The sequence below is a fragment of the Mucor velutinosus genome (genome assembly GCF_035048745.1).
Source record: "Mucor velutinosus strain NIH1002 chromosome Unknown tig00001569, whole genome shotgun sequence".
In the NCBI taxonomy this organism is placed as follows: Eukaryota; Fungi; Mucoromycota; class Mucoromycetes; order Mucorales; family Mucoraceae; genus Mucor; species Mucor velutinosus.
Genome location: NW_027041921.1, coordinates 1450743 through 1464438, shown reverse-complemented (window position 1 = coordinate 1464438; position 13696 = coordinate 1450743). Strand labels below are relative to the sequence as shown.

Here is a 13696-nt window from a genome sequence, read left to right as displayed (position 1 = left end):
AGCGTTTTGGGAGAGTTTCTCATCTTGAGATGTCGAGTGATACGCTTCACTGTCAAGTTGCATTAATTCTTGATGAATGTAACCACCTGGGACTCCTTTAAACTGAAGCCTTCGAAGGCTGCGGCGAGGGCATCAGCAAGAAATGCTTGTGTTCATCTTGCAACTGAGATCCAGCGCAAACATTGATCAGGATAATGATTAGAATTTGCTAAATATACGAATGCTCACATCTTAGTACGCGGTTAGGCTAACCAGCACCTTTACTAATAGCTAATACATGAAAATCAGCTTTAGTTTCTTAGATATGTGGGCGAGGATAACAATGGCCCAATTTGTAGAATTACTGACTTAAAAAAGATGCCACATTGGCATATAATACTGTATTTATGTCTGAGGTCAGGATTAAACGTAGAGATATCGCTGATTTGACTATGTGCACAGTATCCAAACATTTGCAGTGAAGCGAACAGTTCATAAACAACATTGTGGTGGTTTTGAATCCCAAGCCATCTTTCATTTCCATGGCTAAATCTGGTATCTCCCATAAGCAAAAGCTATGGATGGGTTTGGTCACTTGCAACATGACATACAACGCACAACCCACACAGCCGGAAACTGAATCACATCGTTTTTGAAGATTTTCAATGGGCTGCTGTCCAAACCATTATTTTGCAATATGATTTACTCACCAAAGGCTTGAATTCAGCTTAAGCGCTTCGAAACGCCTGAAACTACTCTCACTCCCGAGATGAAACCTGATGCCTTTACTTAAGCGAACAACTATAGAAAGCTACTAGTTTCTGGAATAACAGAAAGGCAAACATCCAGAAAGCATTCAATCCCATTCCATGCTCGTAGTGTCACAAACAATGTCTTGCGTTACAAATATCGAAAATATGACAAATATCAGACAGCCAGACACACGGAAGATATAGGAACAGTTTTAAGGGGTAAAAGTGGGGGTCAGAATACACAGCCTTGTCAATTGGAAAAAGGTAAAGAAACAACCTGCAAACCAAATCCTCAATTGGTAGAAGGCTCCACAAGTAGCAATGCTTGCAAGAAAGATATCATTCGCTTATGAGAAAATGTGGGGTGGTGGATCGTTCAGACGTCATTTTCAATCGGAGAAGTGCCCCTTTCATACTAATCCATGAATCATCATCGTTGAAATCAACAATGCGGAAAGGAAGCATGAAAAAAGGCACCCCGGTCTATTTCACCAAAATTTAAATAGAGTATAAAATTCGCGGAGAAGGGCTTGCCTCTCTTCTTTTCTTTCAAATCACACACTCTTTTCACATTTATCAAATGTTGCGTGCTACTTCAACCAAGTTCTTGGGCCAAGCTTCTGTTCTCAACCGTTCCAGCCGTCTCTTCAGCAGTGCTTCTATTGCTTTGGTAAGCAATTGGTACCTGAATTTTTACCATTATCTCTCTTATCGTAACCTTTACCTTTATATAGCAAAAGTTCCGTGCTGAGCGTGATACCTTTGGCGATCTTCAAGTTCCTGCTGATAAATATTGGGGTGCTCAAACTCAAAGGTAATATAAGAAACTGTCAATGAAGAACACTGTGATGCTGACTACATGCAGATCTCTCCAAAACTTTGACATTGGTGGTCAACATGAGCGTATGCCCGAACCTTTGATTCGTGCTTTCGGTGTCCTCAAGAAGGCTGCTGCCACTGTCAACATGACCTATGGTATGGATGCCAAGGTCGGTGAAGCTATTCAAAAGGCTGCTGATGAAGTGAGTTGATTTGATGGTTCTGAACGAGTACAAATGAGTGAACCAGTTGGTTAGGTTATTGATGGTAGTTTGATTGATCACTTCCCTCTTGTTGTCTGGCAAACCGGTTCTGGTACTCAAACCAAGTAAGTTGTGCATTGAACATGTAACAGCATGTTGGACTGACGGACCTGGATCCTGTTTCTGTTTGAACAATTTAGCATGAACGTCAACGAGGTAAGGCATTGATAATATATGAGTGCAAAGAGGATGATGAGATTGAATGGATTCGATAGGTTATCTCCAACCGTGCTATCGAACTTCTTGGTGGTGAACTTGGTTCCAAGACTCCCGTTCACCCCAATGACCATGTTAACATGAGTCAATCTTCCAACGATACGTAAGTTTTGCCTTGATTTAGGCATCTCGAGCCAGTTCTCATCTAATATCCCGTCTTTAGTTTCCCTACTGCCATGCACGTTGCTGCCGTTGTTGAAATCACTCACCGTCTCCTTCCTGCTTTGAACACTTTGCGTGATGCTCTCGATGCCAAGTCCAAGGAATTCGATCACATTATCAAGATTGGTCGTACTCACTTGCAAGATGCTACTCCTTTGACTCTCGGCCAAGAATTCTCTGGTTACACTCAACAACTGACCTATGGTATTGCCCGTGTTGAAGGTACTTTGGAACGTCTCTACAACCTTGCTCAAGGCGGTACTGCCGTCGGTACTGGTCTTAACACCAGAAAGGGTTTCGATGTAAAGGTCGCTGAGGCTATTTCCAACATCACTGGTCTTCCTTTCAAGACTGCCCCCAACAAGTTTGAAGCTCTTGCTGCTCACGATGCTATTGTCGAAGCTCATGGTGCCATCAACACCGTCGCCTGTTCTCTCATGAAGATTGCCAACGATATCCGTTATCTTGGTTCAGGTAAGAACTGCATATGTATAGAGATGTAGAGACATGAGATTTGATATGTTGCATAGGCCCTCGTTGTGGTCTTGGTGAGCTTTCATTGCCCGAAAACGAACCTGGATCTTCCATCATGCCTGGTAAGGTTAACCCCACTCAATGTGAGGCCATGACCATGGTCTGTGCTCAAGTCCTTGGTAACAACACTGCTGTTTCTGTTGCTGGTTCTAACGGTCAATTCGAAGTAAGTTTGATACGTGTTCGGATCCCTTTACCAATTTACTAAATTTGAATTATAGCTCAATGTGTTCAAGCCTGTCATGATCAAGAACTTGATCCAATCCATCCGTCTTGTCTCTGATGCCTCTACTTCCTTCACCAAGAACTGTGTTGTTGGTATTCAAGCCAACGAGAAGAAGATCAACAACATTATGAACGAATCCTTGATGTTGGTCACTGCCCTTAACCCTCACATTGGTTATGATAAGGCTGCCAAGTGTGCCAAGAAGGCACACAAGGAAGGTACTACTTTGAAGGAGGCTGCGCTTTCTCTCGGATACTTGACCTCTGAGGAATTCGATCAATGGGTCAGACCTGAAAACATGATTTCTGCTTCTGATTAGATTGTTTGATCTACATCCTCCTTTATCGTAATTTTCCTCCCCCCCTACTTTTGCTTGTCTCTTGTTATCTCTTTTGTATTTCATATTCTTATAGATCTGTGCTGTTGAACCAAATAAAGAGCTTATACTACTTTTTTGCAGACAGAATTGAAAATGACTAAATAGCGTAATTAATATCAATATTTATTCACTAGTTTTGGATTTTCTATAGCATATGTAGGCGTCTTCACATCCACAAAATCATCAACCAGAAGGCCATTCAAGAGACATTCACAAAACCATCCAGTTGACCAAATAATCTGGAAGCATTGATCCACATTATTGAGACTGTTTCATTGATTAGTAATGATATTGGTTTTCAGCAATTAGTTCTTGGAGATGTATTCCAAGATTGTGTTGGCAACCAAGTTATGATCGTCCTAATTCGCATGACCATATTCGTTAAATGAGATCCTCGCTGCTTATTCGATCACTTACCTCTTGAGAAAGGCCGGAAACAGTAATTGTGCCAACAACACCCACATTCTTGATCTTCAATGGAAAAGCGCCGCCATGGGTAGCATAATCTTTTTCGCTGACCTGCAAAACGGTATCAATACACAACCAATCCAAACATGCCGAGGGTTTGCCACTTACAAAGTACTTTTCTTCGACGGTTTTACCTTGGCTAGCAATATAACGACCAACATAAAAACTGGAGCGACCGAAACGGTTGACAGTATTACTGCAAGCACGAGATACATGTCAGAAAACCCTACATCTATTGACAGGAAAACACTTACTTTTTACGACGAACCCATTCATCATTATCCTTAGATGTACCATTCATGGCATAATGGAAGAGTTGGTGTCCATTTAAGGCGATATCAATAACGACAGACTTCTTGAAAGGTTTGGCATTTTCCAGAAGAGCAAGGCCCAAACTGAGAGCATCTTCAGAGGTAAATGAGGTGAATTGACACTTTTCTTCTTGGTCAATGATGGTTTGAATGAGTTGTTTGAGTGAATCAGACATGATTTAATATTTATATGAGAATTGGATAAAGAAAGAAAAAGGGAAACAACGGGATTTTGGATGCTCTTCTAGATACCGAGGAAATAGACCATCAACCGGAGTGTTTTTTTCGCTCCATTATTACGTAGTTGAAGATCTTCCCAGTTCGCTAGTTCAGGGTTGGCGAGAAAGATCATCAAAATTCACTGATATTTCAACTACTAACATGCCCTCATGAGGGGCCTGCAAATGTGAATCCGGCTCTTCTAGGATGCTCCACATTTGTATGCAAAAAAAAAAAAAAATTCATACACGGTCAGACTGCATGCGTACATTACCTCTTAATCCTCAATTATATGCAGTACACAGCGAGATTTTTATGTACTTGGGTCAGGATTTCTCGCGTTAAAAGCGAGTTTGGGCCTTCAAAATAACACCAAACAGTCGCTCTCGTCTAGCCCTAACTTTCTGACACGTTTGCTCAACTTTTTTTGGAATTGTCAAAAATCGACCAAAAACCATGAGAGATACCTCATGGTTTTCGTCAAAAATCAAACGATCGCGTTTTTGGCCACAAAAATGAAGATCTCCACTATGGTATATATTAATTCAAAATGTTTCTATCGATCCAAAGCAACCCCTAAAACCATATTTGTAAGATCTTCAAATGTAAAATTTCGACTTTTTGGTCAAAATAGCATTTTCATATTTTTACAATTTGCTTAATAGGCTTGTTCAAAATACCTCGCATAAATAGCTCCATTAGATGCGCCTTAAAAAGTACTCCAAAAAAGCATAAGGGAGTACGGGATGATCAGCACAATTTGTATAGTCGAGACTCGGGAAAATAGACAAACCAAGTCGAAATAATCAAAATTTGACCAATCTGTTGAAGAAGTGAAACGGGGTTTAAAATATTCTGGCAATGGCCAGGTTGTGTCTCTAATGAAAATCATTGATGTGTCCTTGGTGGTTGGGCATAGTGGTAGAAAGTGCGTTTGCCAAACGCAAGGTCACCAGCTCAAATCTCGATGGAAGCAAGAATTTTGGTATGCAGAGTATGATACTGTAGTCGCATTTTGGTGTTTAGTTGTTTATCAGGTGTTACAAGTATGACAAAAATTAGCAGCCGCATCAAGTGCCCTGCTCTGGACACTGCCCTCTCTGGTCGACGAAATCTTTCCCAATTGCACTCTCTTCTTGAGGAACTCCAGATAAAATTCTTCAATCATCGAGACCACTTGATTGGCTTCTCAGCCTCTTTCTCAATTCAGATACACTTTGCTTTACATAACGTTACGTAGGAGTTTTGTAAGTATTAGGTCAATCATTAAATAAAAGTATATCCACTACGGTTACAATATATATATATATATATAAAGAAAATCATTGATGTTTGTGAAGCCAATGAGGAAAGGATTGCAGATCAGAGGATACTATAGCTCAAGCTGATTACCCTCCTTTGCTTTGACTAAGTTAGCTCAATGAAGTTCTATTCACAATGTATAATGCATATTTGTATCTGGTAGTTTTAATCATTGCAAATTGCTTCTCAAACCCTGGATTCTACTGCGAAATGCAAACTATCATTGAATATCACGCTGAAAACATAAGCGTTTCATATGTACAGAAAGTCAATTTTATTTACGTTCAAGATCATGAGGAGTAAAATGATTTGAGTGTTGATGAACCGACTCTACAGCAGGCTCATCATTGCGGTTGAGGGCTCTCGATTGCATGGGAGGCGGAGGCATAGCCAGGTCTGGTTGGTAATGCTGTAGTGGAGATTGTGGTACTTGCTGCTGTTGTTGATGCTGGTTGATGGCTAATTCATCAACTTCATATGTGCTGTTACTTTGTTGGAAATTAGCAGTTGGCTTCTCATCGTTCGATTGCTCCTGCAATGTTGAATTTGATTTGATGCCTAGTGGCTCCAACGGCAGTGCATTAAAGTTATGATGATACGGCTGCTGCTGGTATCGACTGTCTTCATCGTAAAGCTTGTTGTTTTGTAGTGATGGTGCTGGTTGAGCCAAGTATTCATGAATAGACGTAGCACTCTCGAGCGCCGTTGCAGTCTCTAGATCACGGTCAGAGGGCGATAATAAATTATGTTCGTCGTCGCTAAGTCGTCTTTCTTTTCGTAACTTGATGCGCTTCTTTGCCAGCACAACTGTATCTCCACCGCACATGAATACATTCTTTACAAATTGTGGTATATAAGCCAAGAATCCATCTGATACTGCCTCGAAATAGCTGAATTCGGGGTCTTCTGTTTGGTATTCCTTTGCATCTAATCCAAAATAAATCTGCATGAGCATAGCGACAACGGCCATACAAACGCAGATAATCAAAACATAATACCCATTTTTGATAGCTGCTGCAGTCCAGTAGGTGCCACCAGGAGTACTAGCTGGCTTATCCTTTATCACATTAAAGTATCCCAAAATGGCCAACAGAATATCTCCAAAGTAGAAAATCACCATGATGGGTCCTTTTACACACCAAAACATACCATGTGCTCGAATATTTCCCTCCTTCCATTCGTCGTTGTATACTGACAAGTAGGTGAAAAGTGCCATCAGGATAATGGAAAGCGATATAAATTGAATGGTGGCCAAATAAACGTATGCTCCATGAGGGCTGAACTGGCCATCGCAATAAACACCTTTGATTTGTGTAAATATTGATATCAATGCAGATATGATGTTCCTGTAAATATAAAAAGTCAATTAATGAACTCTATTCATTCATTTTGTGAATGCAATCATTCTTTGAGTGAATGATTGCTTGCTTGATTGATTACCAAATAGGGAATTGAAGCACAAGAATGTCTGTTATTACTCGAAAGTGAAGGCCCCATTTTGATTGACTACAAAAACAGGGAGCGCGAGATTTAGGTATGCAGCGCATTTCATGTGAATATAGAGCACTTACAGCTTGAAGTTATAAAATCCAAAGACCTTTGTGGAAATAGGCTCTTTTTTGCCTTGATTTCTTAGTCTGTATGGCTGTAAATATGACTGTAGACACATGTATAGGTTATATACAGCAAATGATTCGAACAGACGAGCGAAAAATAGAATCACTGTTTCATAGTCATATTTCAAGTACGACAGCCAAGCTAGAATCGCATACGCTGCTGGATACGCTATTACTCTCACTTTATGGCGTTGTATATCTGGTGTGCAATAGTGATGAAGATGCTCGTTGATTGTATGCGATGCGATGGTTGTGGTTACCAAGACAAGAAATCCTGATACTAACCAACCCCAAACATGCATTGTATTACTAAAGTTGTGCTCAAAGTTAGTAAAGAGCTTGGTTATGTTGTATAATCAGGAAATACTTTGGATTCAACACAAGTTGCTTCAGATCGAATTCTGGATTACTATGCAGCATGATTAGCCGAGTTCAATTCATTCGAATAGAATCAACCTACAATCCATTCTCACTTAGACCGCCCAATGTAGGACAATGTTCAGCCATGATGTGTGTTCAAAAAAAACAATAAGAAAAGGGGTATAAGCAAATGAAAAAGAAAAAGGGAAAAAAGGAATGAAGTGCTATTTAGTTTCAATCAAAAGTGTAACATTGATTTGAATGTGTGCAACTGTGAGTGAGGCTTGTTTTGGACCTTTTTTCACCCATCCCTTCTATTTCGCTTTAAGGTTTACATTTATACATTTGCTGGGCCACGTTACCAGGCTTTTAATCATATCGAAAAGGAAATTAGCCCCTTTTAATCCAAGACAGCAAAGCCCAGACTTCCATGCAGAACACATTACGACAAATAGATCTGAACAATAGCTACTGTAGTAGATTGGGAGCACTTTTGTTTAACCTTTTCTTATGTACAAGATGGCACATAGTTTCAAGCGATCCATAACTACGCGTATGTTCCGCATTCCTGAATTGAAAAAGCGAGGTTATGCCAAGAAAACTCTTAGATTGCAGCAAGATTTGGTTAGGACTTTAACAATACTCATGATCAGAACCTTTATACTTGCAACTACTTGCTTAAATGTCGTTTGTATAGATGGTTATTTCTTTTCTTATCCACAATCTCGAAGGTATCTCATAATTTCCTTTTTTGAAAATTATTAACTCCGACATATAACCGTATATGATTGGCCGTATATTGTCGGCCAATAGCATTCCAGGGATCCCCAGAACCAACAGATGTTATAAGAAAAGGATTTTTATGCTATCTGTCGTAGGATCCTCAATAAACTAGTATAATATAGACCTAGGAATTAGTATATTAGCATTTTTAAATTCAAGACTATAGTAAATTTTTCAAGTTATGCCGAAATTTGTCAATTTCATCAAATGAAAAGTAAAACATCACTTGCAACTCTCATGATGGACTTTTGAAGGTTCAGGACCAAATATCGAGCTGCTGACGTCACGCTAGATGTTCAAAGCAAGGAAGGGTGAGTTTTTTTTTAGTTTATTACCCCATTATTTAAAAAAATCAAACCTTTCAATAATACATTTACTCCCCACTCTCTTAATATAAACTAATAGAACATGGCTCAAGACTTGGCTCCCGCTCAAGGATATCCCGAGATTAAATATCGTCGTTACTTGCCTAAGCGTGGCCCATCTGGTATGGTCATCCTTGCAGGTGTCACCGCCTTTTGTGGTTTTGGTTTTTACAAAGTCTTCCAAGGCAATCTTGAAAGAAGGTAAATGACATCTGCCATCACACAGCGACCATTGATTAACAGACTAATGTAGAGAATTAAAGCGTGAAAACCTCTGGGCTCGTATCAACCTCGTCCCACTTTTAACTGCTGAAGCAGACCGTGATACTTATCGTCGTACTGAAGCAGCAAAGGCTCGTGAGGCAGAAATCATGAAGGATGTTAAGGATTGGAAGGCTGGAGAATCAGTTTACAACAACACCAGATATTACAACACACCAAAGTTCGTCATTGTTCCTGAAGAAAACTAAATGCAATAGTCAGCAACATCATCAAAGATACATCGCAAAAGAAAAAGAGATCATGTTTGGATTCCACTCATCCCCGGGTTTTTTTGGATTTAGATATATAGTATATTCATTCATCTGTTTTTTTTTAAAGGAAAATCAAATATACATAATTTATAACCCTTTTCATTGACACGATTTGTTTGATTGACTCGAACATTTGGTTTATTGGTATTATAAATACATAGATGTCTAACTACATTCTAAGAGGGATCGATTAAAGATAGCAAGCCAGCATGACAAGAGCAGTAATAGAATACAAAAAGACGGGTAGAGTCAGTGATGCAGCAGAATTATCACCAACTGGATCAGGTGTGTTGCCAGTACTGAATTGGATATTCTTGTAATATGTTGATGTGTCAATGGGTGTCGCATAATCTGCTGTTCCTCCACCAAAGAATGTACTAAACATCATACTAGAGATGCCGATATCGTTACTGGATCTGAACTGAATTGCTTGCTGATTGATCCTCAATGAACCGTCTTGCCATACTTGTAAAATGCCATTGGCATTAGAGCCAGAGTTCAGCTTGACGTAGATCTCCATACGAGTCCATTTTGCAGGCGAGAATTGAATGATACCACGGGAGAATGATGTACCGTAATCACTATTGCAAATGACTTGTTTTGCTTTACATAAACTGTCAGAAGTTGGGATATAAGCATAGGCTTCACCAGCACCTGTTATGCACATATATCCTGAATATCTCGCTGTATACATCATGCTCGCGTAGCTACATTACCTGAACCTCTCCACATTAGTCGAACTGAGAAGCAATTGGAACCTGTGGCCTTCTCCCCACCAGAACAACCCTTACCAGGAGCGCCTAGAAATTCAACTCATTAGATTATGAATTAGTAGAAATGACGTTTAGTGTACTACATACCTCCAAAGATACCTGGAAGCTTCCCTCCTTTGACCCAGTCAAAGCCAGGATCAAATGCAAGATCATAACTCAAAAGAGCAGTATTGTAGTAAGTTCCACTATCAGGAACAGAATAAAATTCAAGGCCACCAGTGGTTCCTGTATTGTCGTTTTTTGTGCCAACAGGAGCATATGAGCCAGCTGGGTAGAGCACTTTGACAACATTCTCTGTGCTATTCGCCCCAAAAGGGTCCTGGACAAAGCTCACATCATTGGCACCGTACAGCGATTTACTTGATGTGAACCATTTTTCAGCAATGTAATTAGCGGCCGATGATGTAGCAGCGTTGGATAATGGAATAGGTGCATTCCATGTCTGAGTAATATTCAATGACGCTGCCCTCGCTGATGCTGTATCAGCTTTTGCAATTGGATATAGAATCGATGCAATGAGCAGGCTCTTTAAGATAATCATTGTCGATTTATGTGGTTGTATGGTTAAAGAAGAGAGGGAAGTATCTATAAGAAACAAATATTTTTTTATTTTATTTTTAGTTTCTTGTGAGACTCGTCCATTGAAATTTCGTAAGGAGGAGGGTTTGATGGATTCAAGACATGTAGAACACGCGGGCATTGTTATTGGATGTAATGAAATTGCCATTGTAATGGTAATTCATATTCGAAAATGGCTAATAGAGCAGATCTCCTGCATCAAAACGATCTTCCAGCGCCTCATGACTATCGAAATGCCAGTATCAGCAATCAAATATGAATCTTGCGAGTTTAAATTACGTTTTTTATTAGCTTGGGTTCAGCTGGCACAGCATCATAGATTGTTAAAAGAGTATAAAAGGGGCTTCTTGCTTGCATCTTTTCTTTATAGTTTTTACATGTCATAAAGTGTTGTATATATGAGTATTAGAATTGGAATTGTTTGCATAGAATAGAAAATCAAAAAAAGAGAATATCATAAAAGGAGTGTAATTTGAGCATTGTCAGGGGCAAGTTGTGTGATCCTCAAGATCGAGTGCAACCACGATGACTGTAATTTGGTTGATTCTCATCACTAAAGTCATCGTCGTCGTCGTCTTCTTCGTCTTCGAAATCAATATCTTCTTCAAACCTATTGTTGTGAGTGTTCGCGAAGAATGTTGAATTTGACTGAGGTTGTGGTTGATTGTTGGCAGAAGAATAAGAGCCATCACTGTCGCCATTATATTGATGCGCATGCTTGGCTGATTCGTGATAGTGCTGTCCATTGTCAATGTTATCGTAGTCTTCATCAAGGCCATCCATGGCATCTTCATCATCGCCTTCATCATCAACAAATCCTTGCAAATCATCTGCTTGTGGATGCTCACTGTGCAACAGCTTTTTAAGCATTTTTTCAGCCATCATCTTGCCACGAAGTGTGTCACATGTAGCTTTCAGTTTATCGTTATCTCTTCGTACATGATCTAGTTGTCTTTGTAAGAGATCATTTTCTTTTGTCAAGGAAGAGATGATCATCCGCATTTCACCATGCTGTTGGTTCTTCTTTGCCCTATATTTAGCAGAAGCAGCCTTGTTGCGCTGTCTTCGCTCCTTCAAAGTCAATGGAGGCGCTGTGGCAGATGTGGCAGATGATATGGATGATGATCGGGTCGTGCGATAATGGCCGTACTGATTACTGTTGCTATGTAAGTTGACAGGGTAATGAGAGGCCGCACAATTAGTGTCACGTTGCTGGTAAGAATGATGTCTGCTTTGATGATGTTGATCGATATGATATGGCATATAACGGCGCTGCTTCTGTTGCTGATGATGGTTGTGATATTGGGGATGGGGATGATGAATAGCAGCAGGAGATGTATGTTGGAAAGTAGGGCTATCCGGAGAGTTCGGCATAGACATTGGATAGTATAGCGTGGGCGAGTTGGGTGACCTTGAGCTGTACTTATGACTCAAGGGAGGGGATGACAAGTCCGTATTTGTCTCTGTTGGTGAATTAGTAGCTAAGCTTACAGAATTAGGGAGCGGAGAAGAGGTGATGGATGAAATAGACATTGGTTTCTGCTGAAGATGCTGCAAATTGTTGGATGTACCAGTTGAATTGAGGTTGACTGACAGCGACATGACAATGCTTCGTTCTTTTGTAATAATACGCCCAAGAAACAGAATATACAGAAGAGATACACAGAGAGAGAGAGAGAGAGAGAGAAAGAAAGCTGAATCAAGGTACTACTGCTATTATATATGTTTATTTCGTCTCGATCTGAACGGCCTCAATGCATCGATTTATTTAGGGTATATTAAAAATATCCCAGGTTCACATTAAAAACATTGGTTGGAAACGCCACTAGTTTGTAGTTTATATGGCAGATAGTTAAGCATTAAAAATTTAACAACATATGATGAGTGCCGTTAAAGATGCAACCATATTATCCTTATTTATCTTTTGTAGGTAGATCAATTATCAATGTCACTAGACATCTCAATTAATACCCATCAAATTTTGCATTGAAGAGTGTAACAATCAGTACCGATCATTATCTTGAGAATGGTGATGGTATCATAACTTTAATATTTCGAGTACAATCGCTGCCTATGTTTCTAATAGTGGTCCTCACTACCTATTTCACACATTTAAAGAACATCCAACGGCTTGAGCGAGCTCAATCACTGTCAATAATTTCTTTCTGCATGAAATCAAGCGATAGTATCGGGCATCAACATGACAATGTACTTGGACTAATTACCCAAACAACAGCAGTCGACCCTTATAATACAAATGCTATACTATCCTTGGCAGCAAGAGCTTTTTACAACTGGTCTAATTTGACAGTAATATTGCTAATATCAACCATGCTCAGCTTTTATTAGTCATATATGTGAATAGTTCAATTAAGATGCATGCATAATGAAATGCCAGGGTTTTGAATGCTTGGGCTCCAATGGATCAGTCGACGTGGTAGAATTTAGATCTCTATGTACAACAAGATGAACACCAGTAGCTTAAACTCCTATGGAGTAACTGTAGTGTATCTCAAAGCAGTGTGTCATTAAACCATGATTTTTTAAAATAAATCATACAATCGTGTACAGCATCAGCTTGTGTGTGGATAAATCATATAGTACCAATAGTATATGGATGAGCAAGCAAAAAGAGAGAGAGAGAGAGGAGTCAGTCGGTTTGCATTGTAACCTGCATCTCCTATTATGGTAGCTACATTTCGCAAACAACTGTTTACATTTTGAGAGGTTTTCGATGTAGCAACTGCATCGATAAAAACTGCTTCTCAACCTGATCGACTCCTTTGTATTATGAACTAGTTTTCTAGAGATCTGGATAGACATTTTGCATGTATGATTACGAACTTGTTGCAAAATCAATCGAGAAAACTGATCTACGAGTAAACTAGATTATTTCATGTCAAATCTTGCATCAGATATACGCATTTCTGGATGATCTGGAGCGATTTGCTGGCAATTCAAAGTAATTTGTTGAATACTATAGTACGCTAGTGATACAAAACCGCATTTGTAGCAATTGATTGCTGATTTAGAAGAGATTTGCGCTTACTGAATTAC

General features: G+C 39.6%; 6 protein-coding genes across 6 annotated transcripts; 2 read left to right on the top strand and 4 right to left on the bottom strand.

Moving 5' to 3' along the window:
- Nucleotides 1-1311: 1311 nt before the first annotated feature.
- Nucleotides 1312-3270, top strand: PFA3 (palmitoyltransferase for Vac8p; the record flags this gene model as incomplete). The annotated part of the gene is made up of 9 exons (XM_064831835.1): nt 1312-1401; nt 1466-1545; nt 1597-1753; nt 1808-1878; nt 1954-1969; nt 2029-2132; nt 2193-2665; nt 2722-2891; nt 2947-3270. 9 exons carry the CDS (start codon nt 1312-1314, stop codon nt 3268-3270), a joined length of 1485 nt encoding a protein of 494 aa, XP_064678115.1.
- A 365-nt stretch (nt 3271-3635) lies between these two features.
- On the bottom strand, nt 3636-4285 carry ATC70_012663 (uncharacterized protein; the record flags this gene model as incomplete). The annotated part of the gene is made up of 4 exons (XM_064831834.1): nt 3636-3689; nt 3748-3849; nt 3907-3994; nt 4053-4285. The coding sequence occupies 4 exons, from the start codon at nt 4283-4285 to the stop codon at nt 3636-3638; spliced, it is 477 nt and encodes a 158-aa protein (XP_064678114.1).
- Nucleotides 4286-5904: 1619 nt separating this feature from the next.
- ATC70_012662 (uncharacterized protein) lies at nt 5905-7753 on the bottom strand (the record flags this gene model as incomplete). The annotated part of the gene is made up of 5 exons (XM_064831833.1): nt 5905-6976; nt 7071-7136; nt 7202-7555; nt 7614-7655; nt 7707-7753. 5 exons carry the CDS (start codon nt 7751-7753, stop codon nt 5905-5907), a joined length of 1581 nt encoding a protein of 526 aa, XP_064678113.1.
- A 1044-nt stretch (nt 7754-8797) lies between these two features.
- On the top strand, nt 8798-9224 carry ATC70_012661 (uncharacterized protein; the record flags this gene model as incomplete). Its single annotated transcript, XM_064831832.1, has 2 exons — nt 8798-8955; nt 9008-9224. 2 exons carry the CDS (start codon nt 8798-8800, stop codon nt 9222-9224), a joined length of 375 nt encoding a protein of 124 aa, XP_064678112.1.
- A 253-nt stretch (nt 9225-9477) lies between these two features.
- On the bottom strand, nt 9478-10601 carry ATC70_012660 (uncharacterized protein; the record flags this gene model as incomplete). The annotated part of the gene is made up of 3 exons (XM_064831831.1): nt 9478-9941; nt 10004-10087; nt 10148-10601. The coding sequence occupies 3 exons, from the start codon at nt 10599-10601 to the stop codon at nt 9478-9480; spliced, it is 1002 nt and encodes a 333-aa protein (XP_064678111.1).
- A 542-nt stretch (nt 10602-11143) lies between these two features.
- ATC70_012659 (uncharacterized protein) lies at nt 11144-12241 on the bottom strand (the record flags this gene model as incomplete). Its single annotated transcript, XM_064831830.1, has 1 exon — nt 11144-12241. One exon carries the CDS (start codon nt 12239-12241, stop codon nt 11144-11146), a length of 1098 nt encoding a protein of 365 aa, XP_064678110.1.
- Nucleotides 12242-13696: the final 1455 nt, after the last annotated feature.